We start from the raw sequence: 22,246 nt of genomic DNA, 5'->3' as shown, positions 1-22,246 counted from the left end.
GCGTCTGGACGCACACCGGCGTACAGCGCTCGTTCACGAGCCGCACACGGACCCATTATAGCTTCTGAGGCTACGCATATCGCACGGGCAGCGTGCATCGGGCCTATGAGACTCGCACACTTAACGGACACGCGGTTGTGGATTCTACAGCTGTGTGATCATCACACATCAAATCCGTGTCCATGTCCATTAAATCGGATGTGCCAAGTTAGCCAACTTTATGATTGGTGGGTGTCCCAGCTTCTGGAACCCCCACCAGTCCCGAGAACAGGAGTCAGGTTGGTCCCCAAGAGAATGGCGCAGCGGTCATGCAGGCGTGCCACCACGCTATTGATTTCAATGACTGCGCCAAAGTGCTTGACCTTGGTGATCTCCAGCGCTGTCATTGAAGTGAATGGGGCAGCAGTGGCGTGTCCGTGCAACGTCTATTCCAATCACTCAGGGACCAACCAGCCCCCGTTCCCAGGAGTCGGACCCCCATCAATCCTTACGTTATGCTCCATCCTGTGGGTTTGGGATGACTTTATAACTTGGCACAAGGGTACCCATCGTCTATATAGCGCGGATTTAGAAAGCTGCGTGCAGAATGGAAAAAAAACGTGGATCTGCATCACAGTCTGTAAGCGAGGCGGATCCACGCTGCCGAGGTCAGCTCTAAAGGAAAGAATGAAATAAGCGGTAAAATACACGTTACAAGTGGCTCTTATGTCACCGATCGGCCCGTCTGTAATCTTTAGGCCCAAAATGGGCCGCGTCACTAAGGTTAAATCGCAGTCTGTGTACGGCAAAGTCTCAGGGCCCCAACAAAACCCAGGAGCCCCTGCAGCTCCTAGTGAGCGCAACAGGCACCGCGCAATAGTACAGGGACGGGGACAATAAAATAGGCTCCATGAGGTGCTGCAGCATCGCCAACCCCTGCGGATGGGGCATCAGTATCCGACCGAGCCAACAGCTTATTGCCCCGACCACGCTCAGGGCAAGACGTGGGGGCACCATTTTGGGGTATACATGTATAGTATTACCCCCCCTTGGGCTATAAAAAAAAAAAAAAAACTAAATAAAATTTATGAATTCTGCCATTTTTTTACCACATCCATGCGGCATAAATGACGACTTGTTGGTTGGACCCATTAGTGATACCAAAGTTATATAGATTTGTCAGGTTTTCCCACCTTTGCACAATAAAGTTCCCCCCCGACAGACGGTACGTCTCATTGGCACCATTTTGGCATACAACTTTCTAAATCACACTTATTGTGTATTTTGGCAACGCAATGAAGAAAAATAAAAAAACGTACCTTTTTGTTTCCGTCTTTCATAGAGCAGGTTTGTTTGATTTACTTTACAGGTCATTAAAAATGCAAAGATAACAAAAAAGGGGCGCGGTGCCCAAAAGAAAAAAATATGTATATTTTGCTTTTTTTTCTGTGTTTTTTTTTTTTTTACATTTTTTCTATGTTGCTGTAGAGAACTTGAATCTGCAATCCCAAGATGGTTTCCATACTGCAGTGTATTATAACTATTGCCTGTAAGCAGTGATGGTAGACCCGGCCGTCTACCCTCCGGGTTCAACGGAAACACATTGCTTTCAGGTTTTGCGGCGGCGGGCCAATAACGTTACAGAGGGATAACCCTCCCTCTGTTAACCTCTTATATGCTGCCATCAACACTGAATGTGACATGAAGGCTGCCTGTACACGGGCGTTGATTCGCTGGCAGTAAATCGCCCGCAAATCACGCTGTCTGAAGCTTTCCATAGTGATTCTCCGCTCGCGGTATCTAAATCGCGGCATGCTGCGATTCTCCGCGGCGCACCTATCTGTCAGATTTCCGCCACGGGATATCGCTACGCCTGTGGACAGGCAAGCTTTTAGATAGGCTCACCGCTGAGACCTGTCAGTGCTCCCCCCTCATCCCCTACGGCAGAATATCACTAGCAATATTCCAACTCGGCCATGGACAGGGGGCCTAAGGGGTTAACAATGGGGATTGCTTCTATATGGAAGCTTTTATGGCATATATGCAGAGCCGCAGAGTTAAAAGAGTTGTTCTACTACTGGACTACAAGCCCCCTTTAAGTGCTCCTGGTGGCAATATAAGAGGAACAGTACTTACCTGTTCCCTGCCGCCGCGATCCAGTGCTGCGTCCAGGCGTTTGTCAGGTGATCGCTGCAGCATCAGCATTCTTCTCCGAGAATCAGCACTCTCATCCCGAGTGCCATGACGCCAGGAGTTTGGGAATGTGATGCTGTAACCTCTGATTGGCTGCAGCAATCATGTGACCTCCACATATCACAACAAACACCGGGACCACAGCAGGGCTGCAGCACTGGATCGCAGTAGGGAACAGGCGAGTACAATAACCGGACAACCCCTTTAACAAGAACTGAACAGACTAGGAGTGATTTAGTGATCTGTATATATTATAGAGGGAGAGCAGCGCCGTTACGTCATACCGTATAAGATGGCGGCGCGCATATAACGTCATGAGAACATCAAGAGTAAAATAAAAGTGCGTTACCGTCCCATAATTCTCCGCTTTTGGCGCGGCGATCACCCAGTAAAGCTTTGTGAATTTCACAGCTTGCAGATTGGTAAACTTATACGGGATATAAGCATAACAAGTCTGCGCGCCAACGCCGTCCACGACTAATAAAGAACAAAGCGCCAGAGCAATGCCAGGCATGTGTCTCGCTGCCGGGTGCCAAGTAGCAGCAGTCTGGCCGCACAACTGTTTAGTACACAGTGACAACGGCGCACAAACCGGTTTACAGGAGGTTTACAAAATACGCTGCGTAAAATACAAACAGGAAGCGCGAGGAAAAGGGGAGACGGACAGGAGATGGTCAGCGGGTCCGACCGCGAGAAACCAGCGACAAGAGTCTACGGCGACGGAGTCGTTTCCATGAATTTATGGACAAACCAACGTGAGCGGTTCTTGCGCCATCCGGTCGGTACGACTGCGTTCACGGAGCAGGTTTGTGGACTGTACAGAAAGCGTAATACAGGGAATGGGGTTATAATGATCGCCGCCATGAGGGTCCGTGGTGCTCGGCGCACAAGACGCGCTCGGGTCATAATAGCAACCAATGTGCAGTGATCAGTGCAGATATTCAGGGACTCCGCAGGATATGGCAGAAAAGGGTTAAACGTGCGGCCCACCTCCAGGACCCTCATATAGTCACGTGACCCTCTGGGTCCTGGAGAAACAAAGATGGTGGCACCGCTGCTGACTACGTGCCGCTGTGATTGGCCAGTGCTGTCCAGGTGAGCCGCAAGTAGTGCCCATCAGTGTCGTCACACGGGACGATTAGCGCCCAAATCATCACTGGAAACCGTAAATGGAGGCGACATCGTCCCGTGAGCGTGCGACCGCCGGCAGGGCACCGAGGAAGAGTTGCTCGTCTGTTGGGCCGTGCAAACAGGAATGGCGTCCGGTCACTTCAAGGTCTATAGCGGATAGTAGGGCGGGGGTCCGTGGGACGGCTGTAAGGCGCTTAATCACCTGACAGTCATCCTGTATGTAGGTAGGTACCTTTAGGCCGTATTTATACGCGATTGCACTGTGTGTCCGGGAAACGGATATCACGCTTTTACATAGTCAATGGAAGCAGTCATATCTGCGGCCCGCTCGCAGCTGTCGCTGTGCCGCGGATCCACGGGAGAATAAAAAAAAAAGTTAGTGCCGAGTAAATCCACCGGGCAGAAGAAAGAAGATCCGGCCGCGCCGGAGGAGAGCCCCGCAGCATCTGGACAGGAGATTTTTGGCCTCGTGGCTGCGCCCGTGGACATGAGGCCTTAGCCTACTGATGTGCATCCGGTAGTCAGAGAAGCGGTGCCGCCATCTTTGTTTGCCCAGGATCGGACGGTTGCTTTAACCCCTTAATGATGAGGTCTGTCTGCACCCTAATCACCAGCTTTTTCGGGGTTTTTTTTGTTTTTTCATAGTCGCATTCCAGGAGCCGGAACTCTTTAATTCTTCTGCTGACAACAGGAGGGCGGGCTTATTCCGGGGCAGCTGGCATTTTTTTTCAAGGGGCGTCATTTTTGGGCCCGGATAATGTAATGCGTAACTTAAGAAAAAAAAATAAAAAATTTAGGGGGATTAGGAAGAAGAAAAAGAAAAAAGTTCTGCTACTTTTCTTATTTTTTTAATTTCATTTTTACAGCGTCATCACATTCGCGGGTCGGCAAGATTCTGGCGATACCAAGTTTACACCGCATTCCAAGAGCCGCCCATTTTGCGGGTGCTCTCACGCCTGCGCTCGGGTCGGTTCAGGGTTTCCATCTCTCTGATCACTTTTTTCGCACCGTGGATCCGTGGATTTCAATGGATTTTCAAAGATCAATAAAAAAACAACCCAAACACCGGACCGCTTCCAGTTTGTGGTTTTTTGCACTGATCACAGTTGCAGGTGAGTGCGTTCACTTCCATGCGGATGGGATGTAGCGGGGATATAATGTAGCGGGGATATAATGTAGCGGGGATATAATGTAGCGGGGATATAATGTAGCGGGGATATAATGTAGCGGGGATATAATGTAGCGGGGATATAATGTAGCGGGGATATAATGTAGCGGGGATATAATGTAGCGGGGATATAATGTAGCGGGGATATAATGTAGCGGGGATATAATGTAGCGGGGATATAATGTAGCGGGGATATAATGTAGCGGGGATATAATGTAGCGGGGATATAATGTAGCGGGGATATAATGTAGCGGGGATATAATGTAGCGGGGATATAATGTAGCGGGGATATAATGTAGCGGGGATATAATGTAGCGGGGATATAATGTAGCGGGGATATAATGTAGCGGGGATATAATGTAGCGGGGATATAATGTAGCGGGGATATAATGTAGCGGGGATATAATGTAGCGGGGATATAATGTAGCGGGGATATAATGTAGCGGGGATATAATGTAGCGGGGATATAATGTAGCGGGGATATAATGTAGCGGGGATATAATGTAGCGGGGATATAATGTAGCGGGGATATAATGTAGCGGGGATATAATGTAGCGGGGATATAATGGCTGCAGAACATCGCAGACCAGTGAATACGGCTCATGGGGTGCAGCAAGTCCGAGCTCTGGTCTATCCGCCGCAGCTTGTGAAAGCGCGTTACGGAATTTTACTGCGTGGTTTTCGGCAGCAACAATGCACACCTGAAAGCTGATGACGTCACAACTTGCCTCCCGCTGGCACAGTAAAAAACCGCAGTATTAGGGCTCATTCACACAGCCGTATGAGTACAGCCCTGCGAGTCTCGCAGCCCCTACCTACGCTCAGGCATTGCGAAGGGGCAGCGTTTCAGTACATGGAATGGGGAGAGATGGAACGTGCGTTCGCCTGCGTTTTACACGGATGTCCCCTCGCAGTTTTAACGCAGGTGTAAATGGAAGAACGGAAGTCCACAGACTCACTGCCGCCATTCGCCACATGTTACACACAGGAAACATGCGTTGGCAATACGCCTGTGTAAATGAGCCCCTAGGACTCGTGCCTACGGCGCTATGCATACAACGATGGGGGTCTCCCAGCGGCGATGTTCTTGTGGCCAAGGATGGATGACCCCTTTACAAGCAATGAGAATGGATCTTTAACAATGGCAGCCATGCTGGCGGGTGCCTGACGAGACGCCATGAATGCTGTAAAAGGGCTTCTCGCTGCATTGTCAAGTGATGAGCTGGCCTCTGGACAGGTCATCAGTAGGTGATCGATGGGGGCGCCGCGCTTCGGTTACACTTCCTGCTCTTCGTGGACAAGATCTCCCATCGGAGCCACGAAGAGCAGGCAGTGTAACTGGAGCGTGGCGCCCCCCCACCAATTCCAACAGCAGGGAAGCGCGGCGGGCCCCCACGGGCCCCTTGGTCTCTTCTCAAGCCAGTGATGTCACGTTCATCAGTCACATGACCTGAGAGCAGCTCAGTCCCACTTGTGAATCGGATTGAGCTGCAATACCAAATACAGCCACTATACAATGTGCAGCGCTGCACCTGGTGTGCATTGTATAGGCCGTGGTGATGAGCTTTCTGACGAGGCCGCGGTGATGAGCTGATTGGCTGGGATACTGAATGGTGGATACCCACTGATACAATATTAAAGGGGTTCTGACAGTAATAATGTTTTTATGCTTTAGCAGCCATTGTTCCCTGGTCTGCCCAATGGACACGGGGAACCCACGATGTATGGCTGCTAAAGCATAAAAACAGAATACTTACCTTGTGTTCTGTTGTCATCGGGGGGGGGGGGGGGGTCATCTCCCAGCAGGCTCTCTTCCTCCTCCGATGAGCCGCCCTGCCCTCTGACAAGCCAGAACGGCCTGCCCCACTCCGGGATTGTGCGCAGGTGCAGGAGAGGGGTACCCTCTGACAGCAGTCAGGACGGGCCGCCTCTCCACTGCGCATGCGCAGAATCTCGGAGTTCAGCCAGAACGGACGGGCCGCCCACAGCAAGCACTGCTTGTGACGGGGCCCCCGTCCATTCACCTCGGAAGTGGCTGACGGACGGAGCAGAGCAGGAAGCCATCATTTTGACGGCTCCACCTCTGCTTCTAGAAGCCACAGAAGATGCTGCCCGACGGTCGGACCTGGCCAGGCAAGATGAGCACATTTTTATTTTTTTCCCCATGTCAGAACCCCTTTAAGGACAGAACAGACCCTCAATATTTGAGTCTAGGAAAACCCCTTTAAACTTACACATATATACACGATGGGGCATCAGTGACCTGACATGGTGTATATAATACAGGTACTAAGTATACAGCGTTACGGTCACTGATGTGTTCATAGTACCCGCTACATTGCGTCAGTGGCACTGCCCGTATATACACGGTGCTGCCCCACAGCTACACCAGCGGCATCGACCCTATATACACACGAGAGCCACTGACCCTACATCCACAAAACTCTGTATATCCACCCCAGTGCCCCCGACCAGACAGACAGTACTACCCCGTATATACACACTAGCTACACCAACCCTATACACACACAGTACTACCCCGTATATACACACCAGCGACACTGACCCTATATACATAGTAGAACCTTGTATGTATACACACAATATAGCGACACCAAACCCTATATACAAACAGTACTACCCCGTATATACACACCAGCTACACTGATTCCATATAAAGACACAGTAGCCTTCTATGTATATACACCGATCAGTGCCCACGACCCTGCATACACTGTACGACCCCGTATATATCCACCCCAGTGCCCCAGACCCTCTATACACTGTACTACCCAATATATATCCACTCCAGTGCCCCCGACGCTGCATACACTGTACTACCCCGTATATCCCCACCAGTGCCCCCGACCCTATATAGACTACTACCCCGTATATCCACCCCAGTGCCCCCGACTCTACATACACTGTACTACCCCATAAATCCACCCCAGTGCCCCCGACCCTCCATACACTGTACTACCCCGTATATATCCACCCCAGTGCCCCCGACCCTCTATACACTGTACTACCCCGTATATATCCACCCCAGTGCCCCCGACCCTGCATGCACTGTACTACCCCGTATATCCCCACGACCCTATATACACTGTACTACCCCGTATATCCACCCCAGTGCCCCCGACCCTATATACACTACTACCCCGTATATCCACCCCAGTGCCCCCGACTCTACATACACTGTACTACCCCATAAATCCACCCCAGTGCCCCCGACCCTCCATACACTGTACTACCCCGTATATATCCACCCCCAGTGCCCCCGACCCTCTATACACTGTACTACCCCGTATATATCCACCCCAGTGCCCCCGACCCTGCATACACTGTACTACCCCGTATATCCCCACCAGTGCCCCCGTCCCTATATACACTGTACTACCCCGTATATCCACCCCAGTGCCCCCGACCCTCCATACATTGTACTACCCAGTATATCCACCACAGTGCCCCCAACCCTGCATACACTGTACTACCCCATATATCCCCACCAGTGCCCCCGACCCTCCATACACTGTACTACCCTATATATATCCACCCCAGTGCCCCTACACACACTGTACTACGCCGTATATCCACCCCAGTGCCCACGATCCTATATACACTGTAGTACCCCGTATATCCACCCCAGTGCCTACGACCCTCCATACACTGTAGTACCCGTATATCCACCCCAGTGCCTCCAACCCTCCATACACTGTACTACCCCATATATATCCACCCCACTGCCCCTCCATACACTGTACTACCCCATATATTCACCCCAGTGCCCCCGACCCTCCATACACTGTACTACCCTGTATATCCACCCCAGTGCCCCAGACCCTCCATACACTGTACTACCCCGTATATCCCCACCAGTGCCCCCGTCCCTATATACACTGTACTACCCCGTATATCCACCCCAGTGCCCCCGACCCTCCATACATTGTACTACCCAGTATATCCACCCCAGTGCCCCCAACCCTGCATACACTGTACTACCCCATATATCCCCACCAGTGCCCCCGACCCTCCATACACTGTACTACCCCGTATATATCACCCCCAGTGCCCCCGACGCTGCATACACTGTACTACCCAGTATATATCCACCCCAGTGCCTCCGACCCTACATACACTGTACTACCCCGTATATATCCCCCCCAGTGCCCCCGACCCTACATACACTGTACTACCCCATATATATCCACCCCAGTGCCCCTACACACACTGTACTACGCCGTATATCCACCCCAGTGCCTACGACCCTCCATACACTGTAGTACCCGTATATCCACCCCAGTGCCTCCAACCCTCCATACACTGTACTACCCCATATATATCCACCCCAGTGCCCCTCCATACACTGTACTACCCCATATATTCACCCCAGTGCCCCCGACCCTCCATACACTGTACTACCCCGTATATCCACCCCAGTGCCCCAGACCCTCCATACACTGTACTACCCAGTATATATCCACCCCAGTGCCCCTACATACACTGTACTACCCCGTATATATCAACCCCAGTGCCCCTACATACACTGTACTACCCCGTATATATCCACCCCAGTGCCCCCGACCCACCATACACTGTACTAGCCCATATATATCCACCCCAGTGCCCCCGACCCTACATACACTGTACTACCCCGTATAGCTACCCCAGTGCTCCCGACCCTCCATACACTGTACTACCCCATATATCCCCCCCAGTGCCCCCGACCCTCCATACACTGTACTACCCCGTATATATCCACCCCAGTGCCCCCGACCCTCCATACACTGTACTACCCCGTATATATCCACCCCAGTGCCCCCGACCCTCTATACACTGTACTACCCCGTATATATCCACCCCAGTGCCCCCGACCCTCTATACACTGTACTACCCCGTATATATCCACCCCAGTGCCCCCGACCCTGCATACACTGTACTACCCAGTATATCCACCCCAGTGCCCCCGACCCTCCATACATTGTACTACCCAGTATATCCACCCCAGTGCCCCCAACCCTGCATACACTGTACTACCCCATATATCCCCACCAGTGCCCCCGACCCTCCATACACTGTACTACCCTATATATATCCACCCCAGTGCCCCTACACACACTGTACTACGCCGTATATCCACCCCAGTGCCTACGATCCTATATACACTGTACTACCCCGTATATCCACCCCAGTGCCCCAGACCCTCCATACACTGTACTACCCCGTATATATCCACCCCAGTGCCCCTACATACACTGTACTACCCCGTATATATCCACCCCAGTGCCCCTACATACACTGTACTACCCCGTATATATCCACCCCAGTGCCCCCGACCCACCATACACTGTACTAGCCCATATATATCCACCCCAGTGCCCCCGACAGTACATACACTGTACTAACCCGTATATCCACCCCAGTGCCCCTACATACACTGTACTACCCCGTATATCCACCCCAGTGCCCACGATCCTATATACACTGTAGAACCCCGTATATCCACCCCAGTGCCTCCGACCCTCCATACACTGTAGTACCCCGTATATCCACCCCAGTGCCTCCAAACCTCCATACACTGTAGTACCCTGTATATCCACCCCAGTGCCCCCGACCCTCCATACACTGTACTACCCCGTATATCCACCCCAGTGCCCCCGACTCACCATACACTGTACTACCCCATATATATCCACCCCAGTGCCCCCGACCCTACATACACTGTACTACCCCATATATATCCACCCCAGTGCCCCCGACCCTACATACGCTGTACTACCCCATATATATCCACCCCAGTGCCCCTCCATCCACTGTACTACCCCGTATATTCACCCCAGTGCCCCCGACCCTCCATACACTGCACTACCCCGTATATTCCCACCAGTGCCCCCCGACCCTCAATACACTGTACTATCCCGTATATTCCCACCAGTGCCCCCCGACCCTCAATACACTGTACTATCCCGTATATATCCACCCCAGTGCCCCTCCATACACTGTCCTACCCCGTATATCCCCCCCCCCCGTGCACCTCCATACACTGTCCTACCCCGTATATCCCCCCCGTGCACCTCCATACACTGTCCTACCCCGTATATCCCCCCCCCCCGTGCCCCTCCATACACTGTCCTACCCCGTATATCCCCCCCCCGTGCCCCTCCATACACTGTCCTACCCCGTATATCCCCCCCGTGCCCCTCCATACACTGTCCTACCCCGTATATCCCCCCCGTGCCCCTCCATACACTGTCCTACCCCGTATATCCCCCCCATACACTGTCCTACCCCGTATATCCCCCCCCGTGCCCCTCCATACACTGTCCTACCCCGTATATCCCCCCCCGTGCCCCTCCATACACTGTCCTACCCCGTATATCCCCCCCCCGTGCCCCACCATACACTGTCCTACCCCGTATATCCCCCCCCGTGCCCCTCCATACACTGTCCTACCCCGTATATCCCCCCCCGTGCCCCTCCATACACTGTCCTACCCCGTATATCCCCCCCGTGCCCCTCCATACACTGTCCTACCCCGTATATCCCCCCCCCGTGCCCCTCCATACACTGTCCTACCCCGTATATCCCCCCCCGTGCCCCTCCATACACTGTCCAACCCCGTATATCCCCCCCCGTGCCCCTCCATACACTGTCCAACCCCGTATATCCCCCCCCGTGCCCCTCCATACACTGTCCTAGCCCGTATATCCCCCCCCCCGTGCCCCTCCATACACTGTCCTACCCCGTATATCCCCCCCCCGTGCCCCTCCATACACTGTCCTACCCCGTATATCCCCCCCCCACGTGCCCCTCCATACACTGTCCTACCCCGTATATCCCCCCCCCACGTGCCCCTCCATACACTGTCCTACCCCGTATATCCCCCCCCCACGTGCCCCTCCATACACTGTCCTACCCCGTATATCCCCCCACCACGTGCCCCTCCATACACTGTCCTACCCCGTATATCCCCCCCCCACGTGCCCCTCCATACACTGTTTTACCCCGTATATCCCCCCCCACGTGCCCCTCCATACACTGTTTTACCCCGTATATCCCCCCCCCACGTGCCCCTCCATACACTGTCCTACCGCGTATATCCCCCCCCACGTGCCCCTCCATACACTGTCCTACCCCGTATATCCCCCCCCCACGTGCCCCTCCATACACTGTCCTACCCCGTATATCCCCCCCACGTGCCCCTCCATACACTGTCCTACCCCGTATATCCCCCCCCCGTGCCCCTCCATACACTGTCCTACCCCGTATATCCCCCCCCCACGTGCCCCTCCATACACTGTCCTACCCCGTATATCCCCCCCCCACGTGCCCCTCCATACACTGTCCTACCCCGTATATCCCCCCCCCACGTGCCCCTCCATACACTGTCCTACCCTGTATATCCCCCCCCCCACGTGCCCCTCCATACACTGTCCTACCCCGTATATCCCCCCCCCGTGCCCCTCCATACACTGTCCTACCCCGTATATCCCCCCCCCGTGCCCCTCCATACACTGTCCTACCCCGTATATCCCCCCCGTGCCCCTCCATACACTGTCCTACCCCGTATATCCCCCCCCCGCCCCTCCATACACTGTCCTACCCCGTATATCCCCCCCGTGCCCCTCCATACACTGTCCTACCCCGTATATCCCCCCCCGTTCCCCTCCATACACTGTCCTACCCCGTATATCCCCCCCCCCGTGCCCCTCCATACACTGTCCTACCCCGTATATCCCCCCCAGTGCCCCCGACGCTCCATACACTGTACTACCCCATATATATCCACCCCAGTGCCCCCGACCCTCCATACACTGTACTACCCCATATATATTCACCCCAGTGCCCCCGACCCTCCATACACTGTACTACCCCATATATATCCCCCCCAGTGCCCCCGACCCTCCATACACTGTACTACCCCATATATATCCCCCCCAGTGCCCCCGACCCTCCATACACTGTACTACCCCATATATATCCCCCCCCAGTGCCCCCGACCCTCCATACACTGTACTACCCCATATATATCCCCCCCAGTGCCCCCGACCCTCCATACACTGTACTACCCCATATATATCCCCCCCCAGTGCCCCCGACCCTCCAGACACTGTACTACCCCATATATCCCCCCCAGTACCCCCGACCCTACATACACTGTCCTACCCCGTATATCCCCCCCCGTGCCCCTCCATACACTGTCCTACCCCGTATATCCCCCCCGTGCCCCTCCATACACTGTCCTACCCCGTATATCCCCCCCGTGCCCCTCCATACACTGTCCTACCCCGTATATCCCCCCTAGTGCCCCTCCATACACTGTCCTACCCCGTATAGCCCCCCCAGTGCCCCTCCATACACTGTCCTACCCCGTATATCCCCCCCCAGCGCCCCCGACCCTCCATACACTGTAGTACCCCATATATCCCCCCCCCAGTGTCCAAAACCCTCCATACACTGTACTACCCCGTATATCCCCCCCAGTGCCCCCGACCCTCCATACACTGTACTACCCCATATATATCCCCCCGAGTGCCCCCGACCCTCCATACACTGTACTACCCCATATATATCCCCCCCGAGTGCCCCCGACCCTCCATACACTGTACTACCCCATATATATCCACCCCAGTGCCCCCGACCCTCCATACACTGTCCTACCCCATATATATCCACCCCAGTGCCCCCGACCCTCCATACACTGTCCTACCCCGTATATCCCCCCCCCCCCAGTGCCCCCGACCCTCCATACACTGTACTACCCCGTATATCCCCCCCAGTGCCCCCGACCCTCCATACACTGTACTACCCCGTATATCCCCCCCAGTGCCCCCGACCCTCCATACACTGTACTACCCCGTATATCCCCCCCAGTGCCCCCGACCCTCCATACACTGTACTACCCCATATATATCCCCCCCAGTGCCCCCGACCCTCCATACACTGTACTACCCCGTATATCCCCCCCAGTGCCCCCGACCCTCCATACACTGTACTACCCCATATATATCCACCCCAGTGCCCCCGACCCTCCATACACTGTACTACCCCATATATATCCACCCCAGTGCCCCCGACCCTCCATACACTGTACTACCCCATATATATCCACCCCAGTGCCCCCGACCCTCCATACACTGTACTACCCCATATATATCCACCCCAGTGCCCCCGACCCTCCATACACTGTACTACCCCATATATATCCACCCCAGTGCCCCCGACCCTCCATACACTGTACTACCCCATATATATCCCCCTCCAGTGCCCCGACCCTCCATACACTGTACTACCCCGTATATCCCCCCCAGTGCCCCGACCCTCCATACACTGTACTACCCCGTATATCCCCCCCCCGTGCCCCTCCATACACTGTCCTACCCCGTATATCCCCCCCAGTGCCCCCGACGCTCCATACACTGTACTACCCCATATATATCCACCCCAGTGCCCCCGACCCTCCATACACTGTACTACCCCATATATATCCACCCCAGTGCCCCCCGACCCTCCATACACTGTACTACCCCATATATATCTACCCCAGTGCCCTTACATACACTGTACTACCCCATATATATCCACCCCAGTGCCCCCCGACCCTCCATACACTGTACTACCCCGTATATCCACCACAGTGCCCCCCGACCCTCCATACACTGTACCACCCCATATATCCACCCCAGTACCCCCGACCCTACATACACTGTACTACCCCATATATATCTACCCAGTGCCCTTACATACACTGTAGTACCCATATATCCCCCCCAGTGCCCCCGACCCTGCATACACTGTACTACCCCATATATCCACCCCAGTGCCCCCGACCCTCCATACACTGTACTACCCCATATATATCCCCCCGAGTGCCCCCGTCCCTCCGTACACTGTACTACCCCGTATATCCACCACAGTGCCCCCCGACCCTCCATACACTGTACTACCCCATATATATCCCCCCCAGTGCCCCCGACCCTCCATACACTGTACTACCCCATATATATCCACCCCAGTGCCCCCGTCCCTCCGTACACTGTACTACCCCGTATATCCCCACCAGTGCCCCCGACCCTGCATACACTGTACTACCCCGTATATGCACCACAGTGCCCCCCGACCCTCCATACACTGTACTACCCCATATATATCCCCCCCAGTGCCCCCGACCCTCCATACACTGTACTACCCCATATATCCCCCCCAGTGCCCCCGACCCTCCATACACTGTACTACCCCATATATCCCCCCCAGTGCCCCCGACCCTCCATACACTGTACTCCCCCATATATACCCCCCAGTGCCCCTCCATACACTGTACTACCCTGTATATCCCCCCAGTGCCCCCGACCCTCCATACACTGTACTACCCCTTATATATACCCCCCAGTGCCCCCGACCCTCCATACACTGTACTACCCCATATATATCCACCCCAGTGCCCCCGACGCTCCATACACTGTACTACCCCATATATATTCACCCCAGTGCCCCCGACGCTCCATACACTGTACTACCCCATATATATTCACCCCAGTGCCCCCGACGCTCCATACACTGTACTACCCCATATATATTCACCCCAGTGCCCCCGACCCTCCATACACTGTACTACCCCATATATATCCACCCCAGTGCCCCCGTCCCTCCATACACTGTACTACCCCATATATATCCACCCCAGTGCCCCCCGACCCTCCATACACTGTACTACCCCATATATATCCACCCCAGTGCCCCCCGACCCTCCATACACTGTACTACCCCATATATATCCACCCCAGTGCCCCCCGACCCTCCATACACTGTACTACCCCATATATATCCACCCCAGTGCCCCCCGACCCTCCATACACTGTACTACCCCATATATATCTACCCCAGTGCCCTTACATACACTGTACTACCCCATATATATCCACCCCAGTGCCCCCGACCCTCCATACACTGTACCACCCCATATATCCACCCCAGTACCCCCGACCCTCCATACACTGTACTACCCCATATATATCTACCCAGTGCCCTTACATACACTGTAGTACCCATATATATCTACCCAGTGCCCTTACATACACTGTACTACCCCATATATATCTACCCAGTGCCCTTACATACACTGTAGTACCCATATATCCCCCCCAGTGCCCCCGACCCTGCATACACTGTACTACCCCATATATCCACCCCAGTGCCCCCGACCCTCCATACACTGTACTACCCCATATATATCCCCCCGAGTGCCCCCGTCCCTCCGTACACTGTACTACCCCGTATATCCACCACAGTGCCCCCCGACCCTCCATACACTGTACTACCCCATATATATCCCCCCCAGTGCCCCCGACCCTCCATACACTGTACTACCCCATATATCCCCCCCAGTGCCCCCGACCCTCCATACACTGTACTACCCCATATATATCCACCCCAGTGCCCCCGTCCCTCCGTACACTGTACTACCCCGTATATCCCCACCAGTGCCCCCGACCCTGCATACACTGTACTACCCCGTATATGCACCACAGTGCCCCCGACCCTCCATACACTGTACTACCCCATATATCCCCCCCAGTGCCCCCGACCCTCCATACACTGTACTCCCCCATATATACCCCCCAGTGCCCCCGACCCTCCATACACTGTACTACCCCATATATACCCCCCAGTGCCCCCGACCCTCCATACACTGTACTACCCCATATATACCCCCCAGTGCCCCTCCATACACTGTACTACCCCGTATAAACAGTAGAGCCCGGTATATATATCCGCACCGACAGGCCGCACGGCTCCGGGTATATCTCCTCAGGTGGCGGGTTGGATACGGCAGGGTCCCCGGTGTTCCGTGCGCTCGCCCCCCGGGCCCGCAGGCCGCACTCACCGCTCTCTATCTCGTTCCCTTTCTTGGCGGTGGCGGCGTTCCCCATGGCTGCAGTGTTGGGCGGGGGTGGCGCTGTGTCCTGGGGCCGCTGCCCGGCTGTCCGTCTCTCTGCTCCGCCGACTCGTCCAGCAGCCACCGCCGAAGTCTACAGCCGCTCCGCCGGAAGTGACGTCCTATCGGCCCGACGGCACGGGGAGGGCGGGGCTGTTGTCACGGGAGACGCCGAGGACCGCCCACATCGCGTCTACACTGTATACACCGACCTCCACTACCGTATATACACCGGCCTCCACTACCATATATATATATATATACACCGGCCTCCACTACCATATATATATATATATACTCACGACCTCTACTACCGTATATACACCGGCCTCCACTACCGTATATACACCAGCCTCCACTACCGTATATACACCGACCTCCACTACCATTTATATATACTCACGACCTCCACTACCGTATATACACCGACATCCACTACTATATATATATATACTCACGACCTCCACTATTGTATAAACACCGGCCTCCACTACCGTATATATACTGTCCTCCACTACCGTATATACACCGGCCTCAACTACCATATATATACTCACTACCTCCACTACCGTATATACACCGGCCTCCACTACCGTATATATACTGTCCTCCACTACTGTATATACACCGGCCTCCACTACCATATATATATACTCACTACCTCCATTACCGTTTATACATCGGCCTCCACTACCGTATATACACCGGCCTCCACTACCGTAAACACACCGGCCTCCACTACTGTATATACACTGGCATCCCCTACCCTATATAAAACAAACTCTACTACCGTATATACACCGACCTCCACTACCGTATATCCACCTGCCTCCATTACCGTATATACACCAGCCTCCATTACCGTATATACACTGGCCTCCATTACCGTATATACACCCGGCCTCTACTACCGTATATACACCAACCTCCACTACCGTATATACACCCCTGCCTCCACTACTACTGTCTATATAGCTGCCTCCACTACCGTATATACACTGACATTCACTACCCTATATATACTGACCTCCACTACCGTATATACACCGACCTCCGCTACCATATATACACTGAACTCTAGTACCCTATGTACACTGGCATCCCCTACCCTATATACACTGACCTTTACTACCGTATATAAACCAAACTCTACTACCGTATATACACCGGCCTCCATTACCGTATATACAGCGGTTTCCACTACCGTATGTACACCGGCTTCCACTATCGTATATACACCCCGGCCTCCACTACTACTGTCTATATAGTGGCCTCTACCACTGTATATAAACCGACCTCTATTAACGTAGTCACACCGACCTCCACTACCGTATATACACTGGCATCCACTACCCTATATACACCGGCCTCCACTAATGTATTAACACCGACCTCCACTACCCTATATACACTGACATCCAGTACCCTATATATACCGACCTCCACTACCGTATATACACCGACCTCCACTACCCTATATATACCGACCTCCACTACCATATATACACTGAACTCTAGTACCGTATATACAATGGCATCCCCTACCCTATATACACTGACCTTCACTACCGTATATAAACCAAACTCTACTACCGTATATACACCGGCCTCCATTACCGTATATACACCGGCTTCCACTACTGTATATACACCCCGGCCTCTACTACCGTATATACACCCCGGCCTCCACTACTACTGTCTATATAGTGGCCTCTACCACTGTATATAAACCGACCTCTATTAACGTAGTCACACCGACCTCCACTACCGTATATACACTGGCATCCACTACCCTATATACACCGGCCTCCACTAACGTATTAACACCGACCTCCACTACCCTATATACATCGACCTCCACTACCGTATATACACCGGCCTCCACTATATCCACCTCCACTACCATATATACACCGGCCTCTACTACCATATATACACCAACCTCCACTACTGTATATACACTGGCCTCCACTTCCATATATATATAGCAGCCCCCACTACCATATATACACTAGCCTCCACGATCCTATATGTAGCAGCCTCCACTACCGTACATACATCGGCCTCTACTACTGTATATACACCGGCCTCCAGTACTGTATATACACCAACCTCTACTACAGTATATACACCGACCTCCACTGTTTACACTGGCCTCTACTTCGTATATACCCCAGCCTCCACTACCGTATATTCACCAGCCTCCACTGTATACACCGGCCTCCACTACCATAAATACACCGGCCTCCACTATATACACCCACCTCGACTACTGCATATACACCAGTTTCCACTGCATACAGCCACCTATACTACCATATATATACACCGGCCTCCACTACCCTATATATACCGACCTCCACTACCATATATACACTGAACTCTAGTACCGTATATACAATGGCATCCCCTACCCTATATACACTGACCTTCATTACCGTATATAAACCAAACTCTACTACCGTATATACACCGGCCTCCATTACCGTATATACACCGGCTTCCACTACTGTATATACACCCCGGCCTCTACTACCGTATATACACCCCGGCCTCCACTACTACTGTCTATATAGTGGCCTCTACCACTGTATATAAACCGACCTCTATTAACGTAGTCACACCGACCTCCACTACCGTATATACACTGGCATCCACTACCCTATATACACCGGCCTCCACTAATGTATTAACACCGACCTCCACTACCCTATATACATCGACCTCCACTACCATATATACACCGGCCTCCACTATATCCACCTCCACTACCGTATATACACCGGCCTCTACTACCATATATACACCAACCTCCACTACTGTATATACACTGGCCTCCACTGCCATATATATATAGCAGCCCCCACTACCATATATACACTAGCCTCCACTACCCTATATGTAGCGGCCTCCACTACCGTACATACATCGGCCTTTACTACTGTATATACACCGGCCTCCAGTACTGTATATACACCAACCTCTACTACAGTATATACACCGACCTCCACTGTTTACACTGGCCTCTACTTCGTATATACCCCAGCCTCCACTACCGTATATTCACCGGCCTCCACTGTATACACCGGCCTCCACTATATACACCCACCTCGACTACTGCATATACACCAGTTTCCACTGCATACAGCCACCTATACTACCATATATATACACCGGCCTCCACTACCAAATATATACTGGCCTCCACTGTATACACCGGCCTCCTCCTATCACCAGACCTCTACTATATACATAGGCCTCCACTGTATACACTTACCTCCTATTACCTGACCTCTACTGTATACACCGGTCTTTATTCACAGCGTCCTCTACTCCTAATACCAGCCTCCACTGTACATACCGACCCGCCTTTTATCACCCGGCCTCTACTATATACACCAACATCCTCCTATCACCCAGCCTCTGCTCTATACACCGGCCTCCACTGTATACCCTGGACTCCACTATAATACACTGACTGCCTCTTATCAACCGGCCACCACTACATACACCGGCCTTCTCCGTTTACAGCATCCTCCGCTCCTCATAGCGGCCTCTACTGTGTACATTGGCCTCCTCCTATCACCCAGCCTCCAGTGTACACATCAACCTCCACTACCGTACATACACCGGCCTCCTCCTATCACTCAGCCTCTGCTGTATACACCGACCTGCACTGTATACCCTGGCCTCCACTATAATACACCTCCTCTTATCACCCGGCCTCCACTGTGTACACCGGCCTCCTCCTATCACCCAGCCTCCAGTGTACACACCAACCTCCACTACTGTACATACACCGGCCTCCTACTATCACCCAGCCTCCGCTGTACACACTGACCTCCACTGTATACCCTGGACTCCACTATAATACACTGACTGCCTCTTATCACCCGGCCTCCGCTGTACACACCGGCCTCCTCATATCACCCGACCGTCACTGTATACACCGACCTCCACTGTATACCCTGGCCTCTACTATATACACCGGCCTTCTCTGTTTACAGCATCCTCCACTCCTCATAGTGGCATCCGCTGTGTACACCGGCCTCCTACTATCACCCAGCCTCCGCTGTACACACCAACCTCCACTGTGTACACCGACCTCCTCCTATCACCCAGCCTCTGCTCTATACACCGACCTCCACTGTATACCCTGGCCTCCACCATAATACACCGGCCTACTTATATCACCCAGCCTCCACTGTACACACCGGCCTCCTCATATCACCCGACAGTCACTGTATACACCGACCTCCACTGTATACCCTGGCCTCTACTATATACACCGGCCTCCTCATATCACCCAGCCTCCGCTGTACACACTGACCCCCTACTCTATACCCTGGCCTCCACTATATACACCGACCTCCTCTTATCACCCGGCCTCTACTATATACACCGGCCTCTACTATACACACCGACCTCCTTTTATCACCCGGCCTCCACTATATAGACCGGCCTTCTCTGTTTACAGCATCCTGCACTCCTCACAGCGGTCTCCACTATAATACACCGACCTCCTCTTATCACCCAGCCTCCACTATATACACTGGCCTGCATTGTGTACACTGGCCTCTTCCTATCACCCAGCCTCCAGTGTACACACCAACCCCCACTACCGTATATACACCAGCCTCCTCCTATCACCCAGCCTCCAGTGTACACACCAACCTCCACTACCGTATATACACCAGCCTTCTCCTATCACCCAGCCTCCAGTGTACACACCAACCTCCACTACCGTATATACACCGGCCTCCTCCTATCACCCAGCCTCCAGTGTACACACCAACCTCCACTACCGTATATACACCGGCCTCCTCTTATCACCCAGCCTCTGCTCTATACACTGGCCTCCACTGTAAACCCTGGCCTCCACTATAATACACCGACCTCCTCTTATCACCCGGCCTCCACTGTAAACACCGGCCTCCTCATATCACCCCTCCTCCGCTGTACACACTGACCTCCATTATATTCATTGACCTCCCCTTATCACCCGGCCTCTACTATTGTATTGCTGCAAGGAGCAAGACTTAGTTCAGATTACGCTTTAAAGAGAGTAAGACACTATAAAAGGTTTAACAATAAGAATTTATTAAAACCAAATGATAATTGAGCATAGTGGTGAATAATTGTCCTACGTTTGTAAACTATCGGATCTAATATACAAAGGATAATATCTATATACAAATGATAATAGCTATGTACAAAACATAAAGGTTGCAGATGTTACATCAGAAAGTATAAAGATAGCAAGTTACATTATTACCTAAAAGATTACAGATCACATATTACCATCATCAGAGGTTCCCTCACTTCTAGGGGTTCAGCAGATGACATACTCATCTACTACTCAAAGCTTCTCATCCTTCCATCAAAAATTCCAAGAGCTTCTCCTCCTAGATTCCAACAGCTACTACTGCTTCATTCCAAAAACTACTTACTCCTCCTAACTCTCTCCTGTCCTTTATATTAGTATAACTTGCTGAGTCATAGGCCATATTCTCCAAGATTTGCAAACCAAGATGTTATCAGTCTGAGACCCCCCACCATCTGAAGGAGCCAGCTTCATTGATCAAAGGTTCAGAATCAACAACTCAATTCCCTAGACAATGATGATGGTATCACAGGATTAACAAGACTCAACAGATTCCTGGCCATACAATGTATATGGACAGGGCTCAAACAAACCTATACAAATGGAATTGTAGTAAAAGCAGGTAGCATCGTTCTGTATAAGTAAGACCAATATACATATGTTAGACCTCTATCTTATACAAAGAACTAACAAATCGCATACACATTTCACAGTTACATCAAAGCTTCCTATACCA

The 22,246-nt window shown here is 52.6% G+C and overlaps 1 protein-coding gene across 1 annotated transcript in view; it reads right to left on the bottom strand.

The window, feature by feature from the left end:
- PRKACB (protein kinase cAMP-activated catalytic subunit beta) overlaps positions 1-16,536 on the bottom strand; it is a 55,838-nt gene extending 39,302 nt beyond the window's left edge. Inside the window, exon 1 of the mRNA XM_066597850.1 lies at positions 16,356-16,536. Coding sequence (XP_066453947.1) covers positions 16,356-16,401 — 46 coding nt within the window. The 5' untranslated portion in view covers positions 16,402-16,536. The remainder of the gene's footprint in view (positions 1-16,355) is intronic.
- Between the last annotated feature and the right edge of the window lie 5,710 nt (positions 16,537-22,246).

This window comes from Eleutherodactylus coqui, chromosome 3, assembly GCF_035609145.1.
Source record: "Eleutherodactylus coqui strain aEleCoq1 chromosome 3, aEleCoq1.hap1, whole genome shotgun sequence".
Taxonomy (NCBI): domain Eukaryota; kingdom Metazoa; phylum Chordata; class Amphibia; order Anura; family Eleutherodactylidae; genus Eleutherodactylus; species Eleutherodactylus coqui.
Note: the sequence above shows the minus strand (reverse complement) of the source record. Positions and strands in the feature narration are given on the sequence as shown.